This window comes from Dipodomys merriami, unplaced genomic scaffold (assembly GCF_024711535.1).
Source record: "Dipodomys merriami isolate MVZ:Mamm:240054 unplaced genomic scaffold, mDipMer1.0.p SCAF_8, whole genome shotgun sequence".
NCBI lineage: Eukaryota > Metazoa > Chordata > Mammalia > Rodentia > Heteromyidae > Dipodomys > Dipodomys merriami.
In genome coordinates this window covers 8,439,924-8,466,901 of record NW_027206401.1, presented here as the reverse complement: position 1 = coordinate 8,466,901, position 26,978 = coordinate 8,439,924, and the positions used below count along the sequence as shown (strand labels likewise).

Genomic DNA, 26,978 nt, shown 5'->3' with positions numbered 1-26,978 from the left:
CCTTTGCATATCTTCTTTCCTTTGCCTGCAAATTTCTCCTCTTCTTGATCCTCCCCTCCATACCTCCTTTCCAGTTTCTACTAATATCTGTTTACTCACGTCTCAGCTAAATGCTGGTTGCTTCTTTGCCAACCTACCACTATCCCAGTCCCGTAACTCAGGTCCTGCTGTTCGATCTTTCTCTACTTTTCTTCTATCATTCATCGTGACTTATAATTTACATACCTTTTAAAGAATTACTCAATCAATATTTTTCTCCTTTTGCTTAGTAATTTTGTAGCAGCTGGCACAGTGCAGACCATTCAACAAATAGAACTGAAGAGGTAGGAAACAGAGAACAATTTGTTTTCTTTTCCTGACATAAGCAGGAAAAGAAGCCATCTTTTTTCAAGGGAGGATTTTAAAATAAACTAAAATTGTTAATAGATGGAGACATTGATCCATATATTTTGGTATAAACTTTGTTTGCTGATTGAGGGAGAGAACCAGGGAGATGAGATGTAACTAATCTAGCAGCAATGAAAAACAAATTTATTTATTTTTGGTGAAATAAGTAATGGTTTTCTGGTTGGATAATTTGACACACGGAAAATGATTGATTAGCACTTCCTGTGAGCTGGGCTGTGCAAATAAGCAGGTGTCTATGTAGATTCAAGGCTGGCACAATCTTCAGTTCCTTGTTTGGAAAAGTTGAGTTTCAAGTCATATTTTCACATTTGTTGGCATGTTCCAATCATGACACAAATCAGGGATGACACTATCAGGGATGGCTTCCTAGGGGAACAAAGGTAAATGAAAAATATAAACAATCAATGCAAAGATAGTTTGCCTGCCCGGAGTTTTAGCATGGATAAATGGATAGATGTTCTGACTTATTTATGTTTCAATTAAAAAAATGATAGAGGAAGCATGGAGCCTTATACTAACTGAATAATGAGTAAAATGAATGTGTAGAATTTAGTGGAGAAAGAGCCCTTAGAAGATTCTGTAGCATCCTTCATTCTATCCAGCGGTGAGCTAAGATAACTACCATCTCCTGGGAGAATCGGGTCTGGAGACAGGATCTTCTGACTCCTCAGGGGTAGATGTTTTGTCTGTATCATCAAAGGTGGAAGTCTTAGAAATTTGGTAAGGAAAGGTTCTCTTGGTTTCAGAAATGTTGTGTGTGACTCAAGTGGCTAAGAGGCTCCATCCACCCTAAGGGGACGATGACCTTTTAAACATGACTTCAGGCTGCAAACTTACACAGCAAATACTTATTCTGGCTCATGTCTGTATTATTGCTTGGCTCCTCTTCTTCCTGTATTGCAGATGAGACTGTTCCTACTCAATCAGAAATTGCTGAACATAGTGATTAGGATGTGTTCACAAACAACTGATATGAATTTTCAAGTTTTTCAGTTTTTTCATTATTGGTAAGATTTTCAAATTGACATGTGTTTTTTAAGCGCCTCTGATGATTGCCAAGGTTCCTTCTACTCCTGAGAAATTTCTATTATCTTCCTCTTTGATAAATGATCTTAATTTCTGATTCTACAATCCTGATTTGTTTGAGTCTGAGTTAAAATTCTGCTCAGTTGGAGAGAATAATAATTTCCATTTCTAGGAACACAAGCTTAGAAAACAATGAATCATATTAAAGAAATCAAATAACTGCAGTCACTCCAGAACAGATATTAATATTTTGACTTTTTAAAGGCAAAAGCTGTAATAATATCTCACTAGCTCTTTCAATGCCTGGATTATTTCAGATCTGAAGAAAGCAGAAATGGACAAAAATCTAGTAATTCTAAATAAAATCCTGATTAATATCTCCGACAACCTTCAAGAACTCTATTAAGGTGAGTAAGTCTTCCAAATCTGACTTCAAATATGTTTTCCAGTTAGATATATTTTTTAAAAGGATAAGACTATGTTATTTATCTAATGGGCTTCTTGACAATTTAAAATGAAGCACAGCTTACAGTGTCATGATTTTAAATGCATTTATTTAAATGTGCTACACTTAATATGCAACTTGAAAATCTCTGGGCTGACATGAAAATGTATCTGTCTGGCTCTGATTTGCTTCTCCTGAAGCCTGGCCATACTTCTTAGTCTTGCATCTCTGGTTCTTGGCAAGCAGATGGAAATTTCCTCAGGTTTTAGAGGACCCCTTTCTACAATTCAAACTGCATTCTGAAATCATCTTTTGTAGTTGTGTTCTTTTAAGCTGAGATCGATGTACATTTAATCTTTTAGAATTATTGCCCAGTATCCTGTTAAATTTGCCACAAGATTTACCTTAAAAGGCATCCCTCGCAGAGGAAAGACACATGAAATTTAGTGCTAGATTTTGGTAGTGAGAAAGTCAATTTTATTACAAACATGATCAAAATAAGTAGAGAGTCTTGGGGTTTATATTGAGGGAATTTAGGTAGCTGAAAATTCTCATTGTTGACTGTTGTAGTACAATTGTGCGTGTGCGTGCATGCGTGTGTGCGTGTGTGTGTGTGTGTGTGTGTGTGTGTGTGTGTGTGTGTGTGTGTGTGTGTGAGGGAGAGAGGGAGAGAAAGAGAGAGAGAACATCCTGCTTTTCATCTTCAGGGCTCTTTTTTTGTTTTCAAATTTTAAAGTTCAGCCATCATTTCATCTCTTCAAAGACATCAACAGTGAAGAAAGCTAAGTGATTGCCAAATATCTTTTTTAAAAAAGGTAATAGTCCTAATCCCTTTAGAAAATGTATTTTATTGTATTGTAGAGATCATGTAGAGAGGGGCTCCCAAATCTCTTATTCAAGTGTCAGGAGATGTTTGTGTTAAGCCATGCTGGGTTTACTGCCATGACCTTTGTCCTGCCTTTCTGGAATCATTACAATTACCTTTAGACTTTCCAGGGGTGACTATCTGAGGAGGAAGATTACACTGCATGTCAGGGACAAAACAAGGTATGTTCAAGTAAGTACTTGGAATTGAAAAGTTTTTCCCATTTCTTCTTCCCCTCATTCTGGGGTAGCACTGGGATGGATCTTTTGTTAGTAGACCAAAGTTCTGCAGAAAGAGAAGAAAGACTTTCTAGGGGGGTTGGTGTAGGTGTTGGGATACAGGGAATGGTCCTATATCTTCACAATCCCAAGATAGATGAGTGAATGTTGATAAAAATTCCATAGATTTATTCATTTGCTCATTCACTCACTCATTTCCTGATTCATTCATTCTACAAGGGTTTTCAGAGGCCTTGCTCAGGCTGGGTGGCAGAGGGAAAACTAGCTCATGTGTCCTGGAGCTTTTATGCCAGGTTAACTGGTTGTTTTCTTCCTGGTTTGTCTTAGTTCCTCTTCAGGTGGTCCTATGTTCCCTGGCTCAATGTTGAGTAAATGCTTTTTATATAAAAAAATTAAGGATGATGTTCACAATAAGGCTGTTAACTTAATTGAGCTGTTGAAAATTTCTAGCTGAAACATTTTCCTTTGCTGCTGTCAGTTGTCTCCTGTATTCCTTGGTCTCTTCTGGGGTAGCAGACAATTTCATGTATGACTGTTCACTCTTTCCTTGTGTCGCCTTTCCTCTTGAATTCATATTCTTCCTTTGCTAACGAAATAAAAATTGCTTAGAGGATCCCCTCCCCCCATTTTACGATAATCTGTTTTATCTCTCTGTGGCATTTTCCCTTTTTTTTTGATAGCTCTTTCATTTTTCTGCTTTTCTTCTTTGGCCTTTTATTTGGCATTGCTTTTTTCTTCTTGTGCTCAGGGAAGTCAGTGATTTTTCATACATTCTCCTATTTCTTTTCAAGTTGCCCTGTCTCTGCTCTCTGTTTCTCTCTCTTTTCGTCCTCTCAGAACTTCTTTTCTGTCTCTGATCTTTTCCTCACTCCTTTCCTTATTCTTTTTCAAGTTTTCCAATAGACCCATCTTTCCCCCTTATAATGATTTCTTTTTTCCCTTTCTTACTTCTTTTATTCTCACTTGGTACTTTAAAGAGTAGCATGATTTGGAGGTTTTAACCATTGTCGAGGAAGGACACACCCTCTGCTTCTGCCTTCCCTACAGCAGCAAAAGAGGTGCTGGCTTTGAGCTCCTGTCCTGCCAACTTGGTTTAGGGATGACAGGCACGTGGAGTCTTCCTTTTTAGCCTGTATGCAGTTGATAGCTGCTTACACTCGTCTTCAAAACATGGAAAGTGACTCCATGGTGGAGTGACCTACTCAACTTTTCACATTCACGGTCACATACCTTAATTTTTCCTCAAGTGTGGACGAGGTGACCGAGGCAGAGGCAGGAGGAGGAAGCTTCCCGAGACCCCTCCATCCTGAAGAAAATCCACAGACAGGCCCCCAGGGGACAGGAACCCGGAAGTCTGAGCTTCTGCCTGCCCAGGGGGGCTGGTGTCCTCTGCATGTCCTGCAGCTTACCCTTCAGCAGACAGTGCTCCTGGCTCTTCTTCCTCTTCCTCATCCTCGTCTTCATCCTTGTCCTCATCCTCATCGCCGTCGTCCTCCTCCTCTCCTCTTCTTTACTGGGTTGACGGCTCAGAGAGGTATTTCCCACAGAGCATCATTTGATGTGAGAGCTATTGCAATAGGGCTTCCCACTGACCTTGTTAATTCCACACTGGTACCCCCCAGTGAGGGAGGATGAGATTCTACTCTGTGACTGGTGAGGCAAGACTATTCATTTTCACAGATCCTTCTGGAACATCAGATGCTGTCTAGGGGTACTGGTCTTAGAATTAAGAGGCAGAAGAGTAGTGAAGAGAAGTAAAGCAGTGAGCTTGTTGGACATGAAAGTACAATGATACAGACTCTGTAGAGAAGGGTCTCAGAGCCAGAGACCCTTGACGTCCCCCAGGGAAGTGTCCTTTATGCTTTATTCCTCTCCTTGCACCCCAGGACATGCTTCTTCAAGGATGTCCTCTCTGTTCTGGCTGGGCTGAGCACTTTGTCCCAAATTCTGGCCCTTGTCATGCTCAAGAATGTCTGGATTGTTCAATATTGTTAAAGAGTAGAGTGCCGTCTATCCAGCAAGGCTAGCCAAGACCTCATTTTAAGAAAATCTAAACCAGAGTTGGAAGAAACTAGGAAGACTTACTTATACAGACTTAACTTTCCCCCAAGCCGCCAGCTCCCGCAAGGGCCTTGCGTCATTTTCAGGGAAGACAGTATTGGGAATTGGACAGCAGAAAGAATGTTAGGCTATTGCAGTCCACCATTGTGACTTCACCAACACTTGGCAAAAGCATAATTAACCCCAAATCCCCAAGCCAGGCCATGCTGGGCTCAGCCTTCCATGGGCAAAAGTCCTTTTGTATCTCCACCTGGGCACCATTGTCATCTTAATTGTTAGTTGACTTGCTTCTTGGTCTATTAAGTTAGGACAAATGAGGTATTGGTTCTACAGCAGAAGGACTATATTTTTCTCCCTTTCTGGGGGGCAATTTTTATCTTCAATGTACTTTCCAAATGTGAACTAATCAATCTACTTGACAGTATCCCATTGACCACTGGTACATGTTATATGTTGGTCAATGCTTACATATTTTTTATTGCTTTAATATTTAATTTCTGTTTCTTTGCTTACACGGACAGGGTGTTCTGTGTTCCACACGTGACTAGAGCCTGGGAATCCATCCTCTCCCAGGGTAATGGGTATAATGCACACTTCCTTGTGTGCATTCTCTTCCACGTGCCTATAAGGAATTACATCTGCCAGTTTCCTGGTCCCATATGTAGTCTTGTGAAATTTTCACAGTTTCCTCTGCATCAGTGGCACAATATTTCATTATTGAAAGAACTTAGCGTCCTGTGTGATCCTGAGGATTTTGTTATAAACAGTCTCTTGTTACATCTTGGCATCCATCTATGAGTTTGAATAACTGAACAAATATGTCTCCTTGACCTTCTCTCCTCTTTTGGAGCCAATGTCGATTCTGTTCTAAAATAATATAGCTAACAGAATTTCACATTTGGCTCTGAGTAATGCATGGGAAGAATATTAAAAGTGAGTATCTCTGGTTAGGGAGATTACTGATGACTCTGATTTTATTCTTGGACTTCTCTGTGTTTTCCATCTTTTCTACAAAGACCAAGCATTGCTGTGCTTTTTCTTTCTTTTTTTAACTGCTGGTACTTGGGTTTGAACTCAGGGCCAGGACAATGTCTCTTTTCACTCAAGATTGGTGCTGTTCCATTTGAATCACAGTTCCCTTTCCTGCTTTTGTTTTTCTGGTTAATGGTAGATAGTCTCCTGGACATTCCCTGACTGGGCAGGCGTTGAACCTTGATTCTCAGATCTCAGACCCCTGAGCAGCTAGGATTACAGGAGCCATTGCTTTTGTAATTAGAAATTTTATATAATGTGCATAAATGTTCATGGAATTTTATCTAAGCCAGAAGAGACTTGCTAAATTCTCATTTCTCATATACTTCTTTCAAACTATTATGGAGCTGGGCACTGGTGGATCATGCCTGTCATCCTAGCTTCTCAGGAGGGTAAGATATGAGGATCACCGTTGGAAGCCAGCTGGGGGCAGGAAAGTCTATGGTACTCTTATTTCCAATTAACCACCCAAAAGTCAGGAATGAAACTGTAGTTCAAGTGGTAGAGCACTAGCCTTGAGTGAAAAACTTCAGGGACAGTGTCCAGGGCCCAAGTACCAGCTCCAAGATTGGCACACACAAAATACCAACCCCTCCCCCCCTAAAACCCATGTAAAACACAAAATCTACTAGGGAGCAATCCACATGTGCTAATAAAATATGCAAAAAAGAGAACATAGTCTCCCCTTCAGAGATTGATAGTGATTATCATCAGCCTTGGACTCCACTCATCCACTCGGTCCCATTGCAGTTTGCCAGCATTTCATTCCATTGATTTGTTTTTTCTCTACAAGTTTCAGTGGATCCAAAATGTCACCATTGAGTTTCTTCTAAGCTCTTGGGTGATGCTCATTTCTTTCCAGAGACTATTCAATTTTGGGAGAGCAAATTGTGACAGAACACTTGCTGACTCAACCCAGAACAGGTAGCTTATTTATTGCTATTTGATTTTGGACCTGTGACTGATCTCCTTCAAAAGTTAATTTACAAACGACAATGTCACTAATGCTTTCCTTTATAAACGGATTCATTCTGCAATCTCCTCTACAGACCTGCATGACTTTTTTTATATCCTGACCATCAATCAATTGGTCTTATTGATTCTCTTGCTGTCTTTCTGTCTTCTAGGCTTCTGATAAAGATTTTTTTTAATGATGATAAAGATTTTATAACTGGAATTGGTTGCTTAGAAATGTTCACCAATTCTTTTTTTTTAGCCTTATGTATTTTTTACTTATATCTGTTCTTCTAGTATGGTATTTCTTCTGTTTTTTTTTTTTTTTTTTTTTTTTTTCATTTGGCCACATTTGCTTTTTTTTTTTTTTTTTTGCCGGTCATGGGGCCTGAACTCTGGGTCTGGGCGCTGTCCCTCAGCTCTTCAGCTCAAGGCTAGCGCTCTACCAATGGAGCCACAGCGCCACTTCCGGCTTTTTCTGTTTATGTGGTGCTGAGGAATCGAACCCAGGGCCTCATGCTTGCAAGGCATGCACTCTACCGCTGAGCTACCTTCCCAGCCCCCCCACATTTGCTTTTATTATATTGCTCATTAAAACAATATCTTTTCTTCTTAAACTTCACTTAAAAAAGAATACAGTTTTGTTGTTATTTTTTTGTTGAAGTTATTTTTGCATCATAGCTTACAGTTTTCCTAGGTTTCCAAAATGCATTTTATGAAATTCTTGAACTTTCAGTTATTGTTTCAATTTTCTTACTTTTTATACTGATGTTATTTTTTGCATCATTTTCTTTCTCTAAATTAGGGCCCATATATCCCTAATATATTTATATATCTATATAATACTGACATAATATGGGACATAAGTGTGTGTGCATATATGTGTGTATATATACACTATATATGTTATAGTTTACTACTCTTTGATTTAGGTCTTTAAGTATGACTGTGATTATACCATATTTTCTTTTCCCTCAAATTTTTGCAACTTGTTTTTGTTTAAGATGTCCTAAAATATGAAGACTATATACACCACATTCTTCCTCTGCAGTCTTTCTGTTTGGCAGCAAGAGACTAGCTGGTTCCATACATGCTAATTATATGACAGCCCTTGATCATCGCCAAGTGCTTCCATATGGCCATTTGGTCTGGTAAGTCTTTAATGTTTATTTGACACAGTTTCGCATAATGGAGTGGTCTCTTACCATCTCTCCCATCTATTAGTTCTTAGATTAGGGCATTCTTATTTTATTACCCTTGTTGATTTCAGATATGTGTTCTATCCCTTTTCTGATGGCTTTGTGTCCATCTTGAATAGCCTTGTATATTGTTTTAACTACTTTCTTCCATTCATTTCTTAATTTTAAACTTTGTGAAACTCAAAAAATATCTTTTAACAGCTTGGTGCTATTTTACCTCAGATGGCAGCCTACTTTCTCTCTACATAGGCTCTATTTATCCCCAAACATATTCTGGTTCTTGACAAATCTACAAATCTCTTCTTTCAACTTGTCTATATTTTCAGACCCTGGGAATCTGCTTATCTCTAAAATCCTTCAAAGAATTTACTTCAGGAGTTTGGACTAAAGTCACTTGCCTTATAACTTAAATTTTGCTCAAGGAAAATTCAAACTGACTTCATAGAGTTGTTAGCAATTTGCCCTCCCTGACACCAGCCATCTGTTGGATGGACATGACCATGGATTATGACAGATGCTTGAGCACATGGAATGGGGTCCACACAGCCTATTTATGAGATAACCTAACGACTCTCATCTCATAAACCCACTTTCCCTGTTCAGCAGCATCTCTTGTTTGGCAGAGGTTTAGATGGAGAAAGATGACTCTAGAATCCTCTTAGGAGTTGGAGTCTAAATAAAATCCAATCTCCATTCTCACTATTTAGATATATATTTTTTTCTCCATTGGCATGGTGAAAACAGCTCTGAAATAAGTTTTAAGAGATTTGAACTTTTATTCTGGCTCTATGACTTTAGCCAAGGGAGTTGGACTACCTAGATCTTAAGTTTCTGCAGTGGACAAACAAAGACTTTTCTGTGGTTGATCTTCAAGACATTATAACATGCAGAGTCTGTATAGTCTGTATGAGAAACGATGATACACCCCCGTTTCGATATTTGGTACATGTCATTTCTGGGACATGACACTTAGATGTGAAGCAAAGTGTTCCTGTGGTTTGGATGTTTGCCTCCACCCAAACTCTTTCTGATACTTAATTGCTGTGTGACGGTCACTGGAGTATTGACCTTGGAAGATGATTAGGTCAAGAAGACTTAGTCTCCTTGGTAAAATTAGCAACATTACATAAGGAACATCTCTCCTCTTACTGTCTGCTCTCCATTTTCTACAGCCATGGGATGTGGGAACAGCCGGTTCTTACCAGGTATCAGCCTCTAGGTCTTGACCATCTCAGTCTCCGGAACTGTGATCCTATAGATTTCTGCTCATTTTAAATTACCCAATCTATAATATTTCATTTCTTTGTATTTTTTTTTCATTGAACACAAGGAAAATACAGAAGAAATCACACTTACATTCAATGGGATTCCATTTACAATTGGCTCCGGGATTTCTGTTGGTAGAAATGAGATGATTAATTTGAGAACTATGATTAAGACACTCCATGAGGATGAAATAATTAAAATGGGGAACATGGGCTCCTTTTGCACCATGTCTCCCACACCTGGAGTGCCTGGTGTGTGGCGGTCAGCCTCTGTCCCACGGTGAACTGCAGGACTCCAGTGGCGCTTTTGAAACTCACAGTGGTGAGCCTCGCTTCCGTCTTCACTTGTCTGCCATGGTGATGGCCTGCACATCTCTACACCCCTGGCTGCTTACTTTTGACTTTCTGAGTCTGGACTTTGGACCCTCTCCTGGCTGTCTGCTACCCATTCATTCTACATGCTACCCACTGATACTACATATAGGAAGCTTCCAGAACTTAGGTCAGAATGACTTCCAACTTGAAAATTTGTTAACACTAAGACTCATCTAACACCCAGTTCTATGTCTATGAAAATATATACTAGGTTATATGCATATTACGTAAACATCTTGTCTGAAGTAAGGTTTCACAGGAGAGGATTGAAATGGTGTAACTCCTCCAAACAAATCACTTACAGTTGAACTAAGTGAATACTGGGAAGTGGAGATATGTTCTCAGGAGTGGGGGAGGTCTCTAGGAAGAGGAAAGGTGAGAGAATAGAGTCATATTCAACGTAGGTAGATGAACACGGAGACTTGGGGGGATGGGCGGGGCCGGGCGAGACGTGCAGAATGCTAGAAGGAGCAGCATCCATCAGGGTGCATTGCACTCGTCCATGGATAGGATGACCTGAAACTCCTTTGCCAGCCCCCTTCGCAAACAGTTCTAGAAACCTGGTTTGTAATGATGCCCTACTTAGTTTATTTTCAAACACCACACAGAACAGAAATCCTAAATCAAATGTGCTTTCCTAAAATGCAGGTACGTCCAGGCATTCATGTCTGCATGGGTCGGGACGGAATCTGTCCACAGGCAGGACCTGGGAAGGCGCCCACCTCAATAGACCATTTCAGACATTTGCTCCTGAGGTATAAGGAAGTGGACCGTACTGTGCCCCCACTCCAGGCGAACTTTAAATGGTAAAGTAGAATAGAGGGGAGCAAGACACGGCTGTTTATTTTGACACTGGAGGATACGGATTATAAGTGACCATGTGTACTTCTACTTTTGTGGTAGTTGTTTGTTTTGTGCCAGTCCCAGGGCTTACACTCGGACCCAGGGCACACTCCCATGCTGATTTGCTGAAGGCTAGCACTCTACCACTTGAACCACAGCTCTACTTCTGACTTTTTTTTTTGGTGGTTAATTTGAGATAAGAGTCTCAAGGAAAAGGATATTCCTTCCCCAGGCTGGCTTTGAACCTGGATCCTCAGATCTCAGCCTCCTGAGTAGCTAGGATGACAGAGGTAAGCCTCCAGTGTCGGGCTAAACTTCCATTTTCTGTGGACCCGTGTGCCCAACTACCACAGGCAGCACCGCAGGCTCGCCATGCAGTCGTAGCATGTGGAACGTGCATGTGAGCGTCTGTCTCTCATAGGCCAGGGTTGAGCTGCCCAGCTCCAGTCTCAATATGGCAAAGCAAGGCTCAAGTCTCAGAAGAGAGTAAATGAGTGAAGAGAGATTGGACAGCTATCTCTCACCTCGCCCTCTTCCTTCCCCAGGTCAGGATCCTCCTGGTCTCTTCCTCTCTTGTCTCTTCCTCTCTCTTCCATAGCACAGTTCACTGGTCAACTCCTGAGAAGTTGTGTTCTCTGTGTTGAGCACAGAGATCGTCACTCAGGTCCAATATTAATAGGCAGTTACTGTGGCAAGAATTCCGATAACACACATCATTCTTTTAAATTTTCTTATGACAGAAAAGTGGAAAATTGGAGTAAGAATTATCCATAGACGCATCAACTGCATCTAATAACTAGTGACAATCTGCCATATTTGTATATCTCTTTTATTTTTCTTTTTGGTAGAAGTGTTTTAAACCCAGTTACAGATACAATGCCATTATTCTCCTAAATGTTTCCATATGTACCTTCTTCTAAAAAAAAAAGGACATTTACCACACAATTGTACAGTCATTATCATTCTTGACAAAATCTAATACCCAGCTATAATCAAAATCCCTCAATTCCCCCCAATGAATGGCCTTTATAGCTCATTTGCTTACGCCAGAATCAAATTGAATGTCACGTTAGGTTATAATTTTTCTTAAATATCTTTTAATATAGAAAAACACTGATATTGCTTTTAGAAGAAAATCATAACATTGTCCCTCTGCCCAGCTGTGGGCATTGTCATGCTTGAGAAGCAGGTACTCTATTGTAGCCACTCTACAGGACCCTTTTGTGTAGGTTACTTATGAGGTAGGTAGGGTCTCCCTTTATGCCCTGCTGGCCTGGACTATGGCCCTTCTGTTTCTGCTCCTCCCTGTGGCTGGATATCAGGTAGTTCTATCTCTTCTGTCTCCCTCTCTCCACTTTTCAAGTAGCTGGGTTTACAACCTGAAACTATCATGATTGGCTTAGATATTCGCTTTTGAAGAGACAGAACTATCCTTCATAATATCCCTCCTACAGCCGTCTGATAGTCTCCTGGGGTGTCATTTAACCTTTGTCTCTATCCCCTGGAATGGAGCCATTGCAGAGATGAATCATGTGGTTGGGCAAATGAGTCAGTCTTCTGGTATCTTGGTTTCCTAGTCAGGGTCATGATTCTTGCCTCACAAGTATAAGGATGGATAAATTAATGATTTCCTTTATTTGTCAACCCCCCTCTAAGAGGATAAATAGAACGTCTACAAAATCGCTGCTTTGGTGGGACTTAGGCGAATCAAATGAAAGAATAGGTGAAATGTAAGGCCTGGTTCTAGCCCATAACAAAAGATCAGAAATATGATTTTCTTTGTTCTCCTTTGTACCGCAGTGCCCAGGACTGGTTCTCACTGGGCACCGTGGAGCCAATGACAAACTTGAATTTGAACTGTTAGTGAGGATACCTGAGGGGTCACAGGGAGCGCCACAGGGAGGGGCAGAGACAAATATATATACTATGTACTATATATCATATAGTATATTGTATATAGTACATATGTACTATATATACACACATGACCATTTCAGCAACTCATCTGATTTTTTTCTCCCCTGCTATTCTAATGTCTTTTCCACATTTGCTTTCTCTGCCCATTTTGACGGCAAGATTCTTGCGGACAGCACGGCTGTTTATACACTTTACCCTCCATGGTAGAGTAGTCATAACTCACCTTTAGGGAATACTGAGGCTGGAGTTCCAATAATGGCCCCCTGAGCACCTCCGTGTGGTCAGCGTTTCCCCGCTGCTGATGGCACGCAACTTCCACAGCAGATACGCCTGCCGCCCTCTTTTACGTTTTGCATTTGGGTCACACGTTGCTGTTCCATACCTTCGAGCGTTTTTTTTTTTTTTTCTAAAGGAGCTGACGGAGCAAACACATGAAGATATTTTTCATTTCCTTTATGGAGCATAATGCTTTTGTTCATGAACACAATAACACGGTCGTCACCTATGCACTTACAGTATTGTGGTGGTGGTGTGCTCAGCCGTACTCCCTGCCAGCCCAGAAGCTCGAGTTATCCCTTCCATTCTCACCTAAATGATGGACACAATAAAAGAGTGTTCAATCAAGGTAAATATAATTTCCTACATGGCTTTTTTTTTTTTTGCCAGTCCTGATACTTGAACTCAGGGCCTGGGCACTATCCCTGAGCTTCTTTTGCTCAAAGCTAGCACTCTACCACTTGAGCCACAGCGCCACTTCTGGCTTTTCCTGCTTATGGAATTGAACCCAGGGCCTCATGCATGCAAGGCAAGCACTCTACCACTGAGCCACCTTCCCAGCCCCAAGGTAAATATCATTTCATCCCAGCATCACATCTTTCCCCTCCTCTTTCTCCCCTCACCCCTTCTTCTTCTTTCTCCTCTTCCTCTTCCTCCTTCTTCCTCTTTTTCTTCTTGTTTTAAATTCCTTTCCTTTTACTCTAGGTGACTCACCTTGATATGCCCAAAGTTGTCCTCTGGTGGGAATAACAGCCTTGCTCCTTGATGAACTATAACAACAAGCTCCAAATGCATCTCCTGTAACATACCTCTGTGATTTGCAAAGACAAGAATAAATCAAAGCAAGGAAGAGATGCCAAGTTAAGCCAGAAGCTAAATGTTACATCGTGTAGAGCGAGGCTGGGGGAAGGCAGGGCCTGCTTTTCCTGGCAGCACAATATCTTTGTGCTCGTTACCTCTGCCACAGCCCCATTAAAACAATCATTCTGAATCTGTGGGAAATTGTCACCTTTTTCTTTCCTACCACAGCAGCTGGTATTGGAGGCTGCAGACATTGCTCATTCCCTTCCCTTCAAGGTTCTTCACACACACACACACACACACACACACACACACACACACACACACACACACACACACACAGATGCTTAATTTATTTTAAAAAAAAGAAAGTGTCAGTTTACCCTCAGGCTCAGCACAGGCTGAGGGTAAAAAAAGGAAAGGAGGGAGGGAAGGAAAGATAAATACCTCTAGGTGAACTGGCACCGGCTGTAATTCTGCCTTCACTCTGTTGCTTTGATGTTCACACCACATTAATCACGCAGGATGGGGGGAGGCATTTCAAAAACTTAAGCAATTTTAAAACAAAGACGCGCCATTTTCAGAAGCCAGTAGAATGGCTTTACTGTGAGATTCTTTCTCAGTACCAAGGGCGAATTTGCAGCGCTCCCGATGGGGAGAGTACAGGTAATGGGTGTCAGGGTCAGGAACAGGTGGGTGAGGTAACAAGACAGAAGAACAGGTAGAAGAGGAGCCATGGCTGGCTGTCCTCTCCCACTCAGCTGAGCACACAGCTGGACCAGGCCTTCCCATTCCCCAGAAGCCTTTGCTGTTTCTGGGCCCCTGGAGAGGTTCAGACAACAGATGGACACTCTTTAAACAGCTCCATCTCCCGCTCTCGGAGCTGCGATGCCCATGGGCACCTGTGGACTTCTGCTCCCGAGAGCCGGGCTTGCTTGTCTTACTGCTCTGACTTGCTCACCACCTTTACACTGCTGTCCCTGCAGCCCGTGGCAACCTGATGATGAAGCCGCATTCCACCCTGGACCCAGCGTGTGCGCTTTCCGCTCGCTGCATCTTGCTGGGCACTGCCCATCTCCTCGAGAAGCCCCGCACTCTCACATCTACCCTGACGTCCAAAGGAAATAAATAACAGAAGCAGAGTAAATGCTTCAGCACTTAATATGGTGTGACTGTGCCCAATGTATGAGTACTAGCAAAGAATAGCTTCATGGATTGGAGTATTAGGAGCAATCCTCCTACAAACCTGAATCCCAGAATGATTGAGAGTTGTGTATGCATGGCTCCTTCCCCTACTTTCTGTGTGTTGAGGGACAATAGGAATAGGACAGGTGAAGACAATCTGAATCTTTTTCACTGTAGGCTTCTGGAAAGTCTTAAGACATCCCTCATGGGGGCTGGGAAGGTGGCTCAGTGGTAGGATGCTTGCCTTGCATGCATGAGGCTCTGGGCTCAATTCCTCAGCACTCCATAAGCAGAGAAAGCCAGAAGTGGCGCTGTGGCTCAAGTGGTAGAGCGCTCACCTTGAGTTGAAGAACTGAGGGGCAGCACCCAGGTCCAGAGTTCAGGCCCCACAACAGGCCAAAAAAAAAAAAAAGACACCCCTCATTGAGAGAAAATCCAGGCTTCCTTTGTCCTTGCTTCCAGGAAACTCAGTGTATAAAAATTCACCTATAACTTGCAGGGTAGATTTACACGACATAAACGGCGATAAATGGTGCTCACAGCAGCTCTGACTTCGTCTGGAATGTCAAGCCCTCTCTGCTTTGGGTGAGCTCACCTATCACAGGTTCTAGGGTTCAGGACATGGACATCTTCTGTGTATGGAGGGGGCATGAATCTACTTACCATGGGCCTATGGAGTAAGTTCTTTCTTTCTGTTGGTGTGTGTGTGTGTGTGTGTGTGTGTGTGTGTGTGTGTGTGTGTGTGTGTGTGTGTGTGTGTGTGTGTATGTGTATTTGTATATAGTTTGAACTCAGGTCTTCACACTGGCCAGGCCAGCACTTAGCCACGTGTCCAGCTCTGTCTTTCACGGTCTGTTTTCAGGTGAGGATCTTGCTTTCCACCTATCATATACAATCTACCTACTCTAGCCTTTAGTAGTTGCTGGAATCAGAGTATCGCCACTGTGTCCCATTTCCCTTTGTGGAGGTGGAGACTGGTGGACTTTTTTGTCCAGGTGGGCCTGGAATCACCAAACGCCTCTTAATCTCAGGATGACAGTACATCAGCTAGAATTTTTTAATCACTTTCAAACTCTTTGTCCAATATTTATTTGTGTCATCTTGATGTTGGCTTTCTTATTCTAGCTAAGGTTTTCTAGCTCTTTGTAAGACAAAAATAAACTGAATTCTATGTACATTTTGAGTAAAACATTACTCTTATTTAGATCTTCTATTTTTGCCGGCAGTTAGCAGGTGTAGGTTCAGAATACATATCCTGGCTTGCTTTTGTGGCTTGTGGCTCAAATACCATTTTAGCTTTCAAAGGCTTTGCAGTGCTATTTTGGTATGTTCCACTTGTGTGTAACCCAGCGGCCCATCTGAATCTCGGAAAATCCTGCTTGCTAGAGTTCAAGTCTCAAATCATTGGCTCTGTTGGCTTGGGTTGAGCACATGCTGTCCACCCAGGATTTAAGAATCCTGCCCTTCATTTCTGCAATAGATGCACACTCTCTCCAGCTCCTGCAGGTGTTTCCTGAGTATAGGATAGAAATGGCTGAGGTCTCCACTGCCTTTGGGGGCAGAGGGAGGATGGGGAATAGAAAAGAACTTATAGCTCATGGTAGCAGGGATGGAAATGATGAATTGTTTCATCATTTTCCTTGTGAAGGTCTGAGATATTATTTTTTTAGAATTATTTATTTGCACCTTGCATTCTTAATACTATTCTTATACTGTAAGCAATTTTTAAGAGGTACATTGGATTTCTTTTTGTGTGCTGGTGCTGGGGTTTGGACTCAGGGCTTGGGAGCTATACCTAAGCTTTTGTGCTCAAGGTTAGTGTTCTACCACTTGAGTCACAGTTCCACTTCCAGCTTTTTTTGCTGGTTAATTGTAGATAAGAGTTCATGGACTTTCCTGTGAGAACTGGCTTCAAACTGTGATCCTCAGATCTCAGCCTCCTGAATAGCTAGGATTATAGGTGTGAGCTACCAGCTCTTGCCTTGGTGCATTTGACTTTTGAGGTACATTGGCTGGGGACATGGAAAGTGCAACTCATGATTATTATATAAATATGTAACAATGGTGTTCTTTTTCTGAATTGGGGGTTCGCTTCATTGAATTACTATATTGAGATGGCATTATTATCAAGCTGTTGTCTTGGAGACCAATCAGGAGTTTTTATCTTAATTTGCAGGTGTTTGAAGTTGACAGAATTCTTAAAACAGCATTTCTTTGATCAGTTTGGGAAGAAGAACTGGGAGAAAGCAACTTGGATAGCTGCAGATTTTCTTAGGCAAATTAATAAGGAGAAGAATTTAATTGAAGCATATAAAAAGACAGAAAATATTTAGCATATTAATAGCTAGTAGGTGCATACCAAGAGACTCAAGATTATTTGGTAATTTGGTGACCTTGTTACATACTCAAGCACGGTCTCTCCATCTTGGAGAAGGGTCTTTTGGTTAGTGTGGTGAGTAGGACTTGATTCATGCCAGTGGCTGACTTTTTCCTGAATAGACTGCAGTTTGCCTGACATTCTGTAAGACATAAGCAATGGTATTATCCTAAAATTTCCACTGTATAGTCCATGGTTGCTGAAATGTTTCCCAGAAGAGATGAAACAAATGCAACGATGAGACAGTGGCCAGGGACAGGGTTGGAAGTGAGAGATGAGGATCAAAAGGACCCAGAAATGACATTTTTAATAGTTCTAGCTCATGCACTTTGGTAGATGATATGGGCATGAATGAAGTGAGATGAACCTAATGAATAGTAAGATTGCAAAGTGGCTATGTTTAAGTCTGAGATGCTTATTCCACTTCCCAAGGTGATGTAAGCCAGTCGATGTATCAGACTGCAAAAAAAAAAAAAAAAAAGGGAGAAGTCTATGCTATAACTTTAATCTGTGAACAGATGATGTTTGAAGCCACAAGACTGTGTGATATTGTTCAAGGGGAGAGAAGAGAAGATGACCTGTGAGCAAGTTCTAAGACAGGGCAGCACTTTCAAATTGGCCACGGGAGACTGGGAGAAAAGCACGGAGATGGCGATGGCACAGAAGTCAAAAGAAGGCATTGTTTCCAAAATAGAGAGTTGGCCGCCCATTTCAATGCCAGCTCAGAATACAAAGGAGTTACATTTGGGATCTTGGATGGAGGTTATGTGGACCTTGGAAATAGACCTCATTGTTGGCGGGAACAGTCTATTCTCTGTTGGAACGGAAGAATCGGAGCCTCACATTTAATTGACAAAGGGAATCAAAGTCTGGCAGTGAATCTACAGGGAGATGCATTTATATTTTCTCCCCCGGCCCAATTAGCTGGAGGGAACCAAGATATCAGGTAGAGAATGGAGAAGGGCTCAGGAAATCTAATAACCATCTACTCTTCACTTCCTACTTGTTCTATACCATGTTCCTTTTTCTGAGCAAAACACAGAAAGGTGGCTACAATATGAAGTACTCAGGCCAAAATCTGGTCCAAGCAGAATGTTTTGAAGAATCATCATTCAAAATGGCCCCATGGCTGGGATGTAGCTCAGGGACACAGTGCTTGCCTAGTATATGTAAGATCCTGGGTTCTATCTCTACTTCCACAAGAAAACATAATGGCTCTAATATAGACACAACTCAATGCCCATCCATTAATAACTAGAGAACATAAAATGTGGCATCTTTATACAGGAGAATATTGTTTGATAAAAATGAAGAAATAAATTGCAAGTACTTGCTATGCTATTGATGTCATGAGGGTATTACAGGAAGTGAAGTAAGATTGCCATAAATGACCACATATTGTACAATTCCATTTACATGCTATCTCCCGAATAGGACAACCAACAGAGACCGGAAGCAGAGTGGAGTTTCCTAGGCTGGGGACAGTGGGGAAAGTGGGGTGTGACTACTAACAGAGAAGGGGCTTTCTTCTTGAGAAGATAAAGGTGTTGTAGAAATGACTGTCACAAAAGTTACTTAACTCTGTGAATATACCAGAATGGTTGAATGGTAAGCTTTTAATGGGTTAATTTTGTGGTATGTGGATTATATCTCAATAAAACTATAAAAGGAGGTGGAGAAGGAAGAGAGAGAGTGAGCAAGAGAACCATGTTGAGAAAGAGGTGGGACGACATGGTCTTGTAGATGGTGGGGAGAAACAGCTCACAATTTATTCACAATATAAAAGAACCAATAAAATGCCTGGGCAAAGTTGACTAATAGGAAGTGAGAAGAAGCAGGAATTCAAAGCAACTATGAAAAGAGGCCACAAAACAACAACAACAACAACAAACCCACAAAGACCATGCAGAGAGAAACAAAGTAACTCAACCTGGTAGAAATCACAAGCCAGGTAATTTCTCATTATCCCTTCTTGTTATGGAGGAATTGTTGAGAACATTAACTTAATAAGCTACAGGGAGAGAGAGAGAAAAGAAGAAAGGAGGAGGAGGAAGAAGAGCAGGAGAAGAAGGAGAAAGAGGGAGGGGAGGCGGGAGGGAGGGAGGAAAGTATTACAACCAAACAGAACAAAATAAACAATACTTACAGAGAGATCCAAAGGGACATGACAGGTCTCCAGCAGTAAAGCAATCTCAAAGCATCATCTTCACATAGCTAATTTAAAATCTGTAAACAGGAAGGAACAGAATAGAAGCTACTGAGAGCCAAATTTCAAGTCCAAATCCCTCTTCTGAAATCCCCAAACCCAAGAAACTATGAAAACTGAGAGTATTTTTTATCTTATAACTCATCTGATTGCATAATTTTGGGCTTTGAACAGATGTGAGGTTATTTATAATTTTTGTTTATTCAACTTAACTTGAATATTCATATTTCTAGTATTCACTGACACAATATTAATGCTTTTAATACTGCCCAGATCATACTGGGAATATTATGCAACATGGAATATGCATTTGTTATTTGTTAACATATGAAATTATTTTGAATTTCAAAATACATCTGGCTCCAGGGATTGCAGAAAGAGATTTTTGGGCCAGTAATAAATTAGGAAGAATGAGCATGGAAACAAAAGAGACAAAAATATTACAACAGCTGGAAAGATAAGTAAAATGGGAAAAAATGGTAAAGGATCCAGTAAAAATAATTGAAATGTGCTTATAAAGACCTAAGATGCAAAAAATTTCTTGAAGTGAAGAAAAAAAAGGTTCCAAGTTCACACTGTAATAGAGGAAAAATTTATGTGAAATATCCAATATCCAAAAGTTTTCAATTTCAAAGATAAAAAAGAAGAATTATTTGGTTATCCCATCCAAGAAAGCAATTTAGTTACAAAGGAGAGAGGGTGAACTTGACCTCATATTTCAGTACAGCAATTGTCCTGACAGAAAACACTCATCCTCAAGGTCTGAGCAGAAGAAAATTTGGTCCAAGAACTCTGGATCTAGTCAAACACCAATCGGGTAAAAAAACAAAACGATTACAGACTACCCTCAAATATGAATTAGAGAAAAGGGCTGAACACTTGTGAGAACTTGTTCAAACCGCTTGCCTATCTGAAAAATTAGAAACTTAGGTTCAATGAAAACTCAAGAATGGCGCAATTATCTAGAATGGGGCGGGGTGAGCAATGAGCTATTTAAGGCTACCTCTTTTAATTTACTTCCAGAGTGTAAAAGGCTACCTTCCATAGTTCTTCTTTCCTTTCACGAATGGGAAGCCCTTAGATGCTGGCCTTCCAGTGTCATATTTTCCTCCTGCACATTTCCTTCATCCCGTGTTTTACTTTGGAAAACTTTCCTTTCCAATGCCCACCTTCCTTTTCTTTTGCAGTCAGTGTTCAGAGATTTTCGACAGAACAGTTTTCCGTTCCTGTGCTCTTCACAGCTCACTGCATTCCATTAGTTGAATTTCCACGGTGTATGCATATCCTATGGTAGTTATTACAGAGAAAGAGAGATTTTTGTTTTATTTTCTTGGTAAATATCTATATTGGGCCTTAATTTATTTTTATTTTTTTGGCAGTACACGGCTTCCAGCTCAGGGCTTCTTGATTGTCAGACAGGTGGTCTACCACTTGAGCCACACACCCAACCCTTTTGGCTTTATTTTTTTTTTTAAATTGGGTCCTGCACTGATGCCCAAACCAGCCTGTACTATGATCCTCCTATTTATGCTTCCTTAATAGCTATGATGACAGGACTGTACTACTACAACCTACTTTGTACTGATTGAGATGGGTTCTTCCAAATATTTTTGAGGCCAAGCTGGCTTTCAATCCCGATTCTTTGACTCCCTGCTTCCTGAGTAACTAGGATTACAAGTGTGAGCCACCACAACTGGGCATGCTTGCACTTTTGAATACTACTTTCGTAAGTAAAAACTTCTTTGATATTTGTGTTCTCTCAGCAGTTTTTAAACGGGGCTTTTGGTCTCAGCATTTGGTTACATTGTGGTCTCTTGTAGCTATGTCCATTTTTTTTCATCTGGCTGGGGCCTTTTATTTCAAGATGATTCTTTGGGACATGACTTTCCCTTCTCATCTCCTCTCTTCTGATCTCTCCTTTCCTCCTCTCCCCCCACCCCTTTTCTCTTTTTCTTTCCTTTGTTTCCATTTCTTTCTTTCTTTCTTCCATCACACTTTGGCTTTTTTTTTATTTAAGAATTTCCTTTTGATGGCTACCTTAGGCCAAACTGATATAGTTAGCATGCTTCATATTCACATTGAGGAGACTGATACTCCTGCTTGTTTGAAAATGTCACTCATTTTCTCATTTTTTTAGGTCATCTTGATAATTTTTGTTCAATAGATTTGTAGGTCTGCTATATTTTTGTTTCTGTTGTGAATGACAATGAACAATTTCCTTTTTACACATATTTCTGATTTAGTTATTGCTGCATTTTATTTACTGACACGCATATATGTCAGTATATGCATGGACAAATGGCACTGTCATAGAATGCTGGAAAGCAGTCCTAAAGGTTGAGTGGGCTACGTGTAACGTCACATTTGCTAATCCCAGTTACCTAGGCGGCAGAGCTTAGAAGTATCACAGTCTGAAGCCAGGTTGGGTCAGGAGTTTATAAGATCATATCTTAACAAAGCCCCAAGCTACATGGAGGCTGTAGGTAGGTAAATGTCTTCCCTGGTCAGCCTCAGGCAAATCCCTTCCCTTCACAGTCCCAAATACGGGGAGACTCTATCTAAAAAACAAAACAAAAAAATAGTTCAAAAATCCAAGCATGTCATATTGCAACTCCTTTGTACAACTACTTTAATAAAAATCATTTAAAAAGAGGTAAAACAAAAAAAAGTCCAAATGCAAAGAGTTGAAGGTATGTCCTAAGTGATAAATTTCCTGCCCCAAATTGCAAGGATTGTCAACACCAGTGGCTCGTGCCTGTAATCCTAGCTACTCAGGAGGCTGAGATCTGAGGATTGCTGTTCAAGGTCAGCCTGAGCAGAAGAGTCCATGAGATACTTAACCACCAAAAAGCCAGAAGTGGAGCTGTGGGTTCAAGTGGTAGAGCACTAAGCTTGAGTAAAAAAGCTCAAAGACAGTACCCAGGCCCCAAGTTCAAGCCCCAGAACTGCACGCACCCGTGCGAGCACACACACACACACACACACACACACACACACACACACACACACACACACACACACACACACACACACACACATACAAAGTTCAAGGCCCTAAAGTCATACATCAGTACAACCACCACCAAAAACCAAAACAAAAAACCTTAAATAGCATCCCCAAAGGCTGAGAAAGAAGTTTCAAAATAAATTTTTATTTTATTAGACAAGTTTTATTCTATCAGACAGACAAAAATGAGATGATCAGAGTATATTTATTTTCAAATACACAGGGAAAGAAAAGTAATAATTAAATATAACCAAAGGATAAAAACCTTTAATACATTTCATTTTCTAGTTAAAGGTTAGATTTGACTGCAGAAATTTCTAGTTATAAAGGCTGAGTCAAATTTAAATAAAGAAATAATTACATGTAGTGATTAGGCAAATTAAAATTAGAGTTTGCTGGAGGTGTGGTTTAATCTAATGATTTGTTGATTCACCTAACACCTGAAGTCCTAAGTTCAAACCTCAGTAAAGGTAAAAAAAAAAAAAAAGAAGAGAAAAACCCAAACTAATAAGCAGATAAAAAATAAAAAGAACTCCAAAGTTGTGGAGTTTGAATAATATGCATCAAACAATAGTTAAAGATAATGAGAAATTCCAGTGCAGAGGTAATAGAAATAATTTTTGAGATGTCACTGTACATATCCAATTTTTGCTTTCAGCATATTTCAAAATACACTTTAGAAATTATATAATTGATATCAATGTAGGATGACTATGTGAAATATGTGATCAGTTCAAGATTTAGAAATATTTGGAAGAACAGAAGTGGCTGCCTGATTTTGTAAAAGCATATTATGTCAGACCAACTTAATTCTCTTGTATGACAGAATGACAGTCCACAAAGATAAGAAGCATTTGAAAACCACAATGTATTTTAATTGCAGTAGATGCCTTTCCATTGTATATGGAGTGTTATTTCAAAGCGAAGGAAGTATGGTGTGATATCTGTTTTCAGTGACTGGCTGTCATTAAATGATCCCTGGCTAGACACTGATATTTCCAGGCAGTCACAGAAATTTCTGGAAGTTTTTCCAAGTCAATAACTTGATTGGAAACCAGCGTAAGAGATTTGATTAGGTCTGAATGTTTAACTAAGCTTATGTATTGGTATTGGTATGTGTGGCTAAAGTTGAAATATTAGAAAGTAAAATTTAAACACATTAATCAAAACCACTAGAGAAAACTATAAGGTTGTGAAACATACTCGGGCAACCACATGCTATAAAAGATGTATTCGACAGGAAAGAAAAGAAAATCTTACTTGTTCTATGGGGCAGACGCTGAGGTTCAAGTGTTAAGATGATGGGAAGCTAGAATGTGATAGTAATGAAAAGTAGTTGTTAAAAGAGGGAATCAGGAATCAATGAAGAAAGGGAAGGAGGGAAGGAAAGGTAGCAAACATGTTTGTTACTTATTTCATGTATGTATTCACTTTCTATGTATAGGCATACAACATTTGAGGAAGTCAGTCTCTCCTAACACTAGTCATGCTTCCGTTAGCGCCGCCATATTTAGTCAACACATTAACAACGAATGTGAAGGAAGGAGATTTGGAAAGGCAGGAATAATAGCAGCAGGACTGGAATCTACATGCTAGCCTGAGAGGGGTTAGTATTAAAACTTAGTATTGTTTGGACCAGACAAGAGCTAAGAAGGCATGGTTTCATGATCTGGGCCTGGGCGCTGTCCCTTAGCTCTTCAGCTCAAGGCAAACGGTCTACCACTTAAGCCACAGCATCACTTCCGGCTTTTTCTGCTTTTGTGGTGCTGAGGAATCGAACCCAGGGCCTCATGCATGCAAGGCAAGCACTCTACCACTGAGCCACCTCCCCAGACCGGTTTCATGATCATTTTTGATTATGTGAAGATTCTTTATGAAAGATCTCCTTGTTGATGACGTCACTGATTTATAGATGATGATAAGAGCACACAGGACTTAAGTCTAAAACAGTCTAGAGCAGATTTTTACACAGGCAGATATCTTCCCTATCAGAACAAAGTCATCTGTGAAATATTCTGTAGACCAAAATCTGCCCTATCTCCTGATTTTGGATGGCTCCAGGAGCTCAGTATGATTTTGCATTTTAAATGGATAAAGAGAAATGTTTCATGGCAATCTACCTCCTCCCCCCAATCCTATGACATTGACCTTCTGATAAAAGTTTTATTAGAACTCAGTCACACTCAATTGTTGATGTTCTTGCTTGTGGCTATGTTGGCTCTATGCATAGCGGAGTTGAGCGGTTGAGATGGAGATCTGAAACCGATGAGTTCCGTTTACCTCTGGAGGGTCAAAGTTTCTGAGCCCTGACCTGGACAATTGCAGACACTTACGCCATGCAGGGGGTTGACTGCGGTGTCTAGAAGCTTTCCTTGTTGTAATAAAAATGAACACCCCTGGGGTCAGCTGACGAATATAAGCAGCACATCTTTTGAAGTATCTTGGACAAGGCTTTGGGGCCACAGAAGAACACGCCGATGTTACTGCTGCAGAGGGGGTAGAGAAAGGAGAGAGGGTTACCCAGGGTGAGGCCAGCCAGAGCTAAAAGAGAATTGTCCTATCAGGTTAGAGGCTACTCATTTGCATATCTTCATCTACTTGCTTCTGTCTTTTTTCTCTTCCCACTTTCACACAAAACTCTCTCCAAGGTTACCAGAATCCTGTTATTTCAGAATTACAAGTTAGGGGAGCCAAATGGCTTGAGGCTGGAAGAGTCTGCTATTGTTAGGTGTTGCTTGGATGTGTCAACAGGTAACCTTGATTAGCATCTCCTCAGACCTAAGACTAGAATAACTAGAAGGTCCCTAGCAGATAGCAGGAACAGCACCTGTGTACTGGTGACACATTCCTTTGCTGAAGGAATGAGCGAATGGTTGTGGTGATTGTTATCTTCAGTCCTGAAAGGTAGGTCTTAACTAGGGAATGTATAAAACAAAAGATTAGGATTACTTCCAATATCCCATGGCCAGCAAAATGAGATAATTTATTCAGAAAGATTTTAAAAGAGCTAGTTATTACTCACATCTTCTTCAACTCTACCTTTTTAAAAAAATAGATAATCAAATTTTATACTAAAGGCATAGCAACTGATTTGTTTCTCCTGTTAGAATTAGGACAAAAGGAAAATGATATTGCTGAAAAGTGATCGTGCAAATATTGGCATCCCTAATTATGAAATTTCAGAGAGATATTTTGGTATACAGTGACTGTATCCTGACACTGCATATATCCAAATGCCACGGTGGCACTGGTGCAGGGTTTAGCTTGTCCCTTGAAGTGGGAATGCATCTGTCCTGTCAGGCCGGAGACCTTATATCTTGTGTGAACATTTCTATTCCTTGTAGCATCCCTTTCCAGTCTCTGGCATAGATGCATTTAGTTTCTCTGGTCTAGATAAAAAGTTCTCAAAACTTTCTTCTGAATAAAATCATCCAGGCCGATTGTTAACGTGTTGAATTCTTGGCTCAAATCCAAGTAGTGCCTATTTAGCAAGGAGCCCCATGGATATTGAGGTCTCTGATCCTGGGAACCATATGTTGAAAAACACTGCCTCCAGGAAATTCTTCTGTCCAGGACCAGCCCACCAGCCTGTCTGTGTCCCCTTCAGACCTGGAGTTAGCTGGGACGGGCCACGCAGCCCAGCGCACCTTGGCTTCTACCACAGCACAGTTTCCTGTTGTATATCATAGCTGCACTGGAATGTGGGTCCTAAGATCATAATACCCAGAGCAGACGCTGATAATTCCATCACCTCTCAAACCGCCTCCAAAAGAACTCTCTGAATGGCTGTTTTCAGACATAGTCCCATGCCAAAGGCTGAGAAAATCCTTTTTTTTTTTCTTTGCAGAATTATTTCCTACTGAAAAACACCACTGGAAGCAAGTTTCCGGTGTCTAAGGGAGCAAGAGGCAACGGTGAAGGGTGTCTCTGGTTCTGCCGCTTGGTTGCTGGGTAACTTTGGACACATTAATTATCTTCTTGAAGCCTCCACTGACTCATGAAAGAAGTGGAGAGTACCTCATAACACCTCAGTGAGGATGAAACCAGATGCGGGCCTGCCTGGGCCTCCTGCCCGGCCCCTGGGGGAGCTCCATCTTGGTTCGCTTGAGCCTTTATCCTACGTGATGTCTGCCGGTTTCTGTCTGCTTGGTGAAGCTGAGCAGGAGATAGAAAGCGGGGTCTTAACCCATAGGCCCTCATCGACTTCCTGGGATGAGCACTGTCTCTTGAGCTCTGGCCTGAAGCATTGGGAATGAGAGCTGGGTCAGGGGAGACTCTTTCCCTGCGAGGAAAATTACACCTTTGCTTTGTGTTTGTTGTCCATGTTCAAAGATACTGCTATGGAGGTGATACTTTTCCATTAGCATGGATGTCACCAAAGAGATGGCCACGGGGCCATTCCCATCAGGCCAAAGACTGCTTTCTCCTTTGCAGCCACAGTCACGGTTTGCGGGAGCTGATGGTGCTCTTTGATGCTCTGCCTTTAAGACCCCATTT

The 26,978-nt window shown here is 41.0% G+C and overlaps 1 protein-coding gene and 1 long non-coding RNA gene across 8 annotated transcripts in view; one reads left to right on the top strand and one right to left on the bottom strand.

Annotated features, from left to right (window-relative positions):
* The first annotated feature begins 2,881 nt into the window (after positions 1-2,881).
* On the top strand, positions 2,882-14,842 carry LOC138819331 (uncharacterized). Of its 3 annotated transcripts, none has more exons than XR_011369403.1 (6): positions 2,882-2,926; positions 6,939-7,000; positions 8,035-8,181; positions 10,518-10,675; positions 13,042-13,254; positions 14,693-14,842. It is a non-coding gene; the product is annotated as an uncharacterized lncRNA (long non-coding RNA). The 3 variants fall into 3 exon arrangements; XR_011369402.1 differs by lacking the exon at positions 14,693-14,842 and adding an exon at positions 13,611-13,878; XR_011369401.1 differs by lacking the exon at positions 13,042-13,254.
* A 5,858-nt stretch (positions 14,843-20,700) lies between these two features.
* The window catches only part of Nox3 (NADPH oxidase 3), a 564,487-nt gene continuing 558,209 nt past the window's right edge, over positions 20,701-26,978 (bottom strand). For 4 of the 5 annotated variants that reach the window (XM_070010781.1, XM_070010779.1, XM_070010782.1 and 1 more), the window contains one exon: positions 22,691-24,967. In XM_070010781.1, coding sequence (XP_069866882.1) covers positions 24,841-24,967 — 127 coding nt within the window. In that variant the 3' untranslated portion in view covers positions 22,691-24,840. Of the gene's footprint in view, positions 20,760-22,690; positions 24,968-26,978 lie in introns of those variants that run through there. The other variant, XM_070010780.1, reaches the window with a different exon arrangement.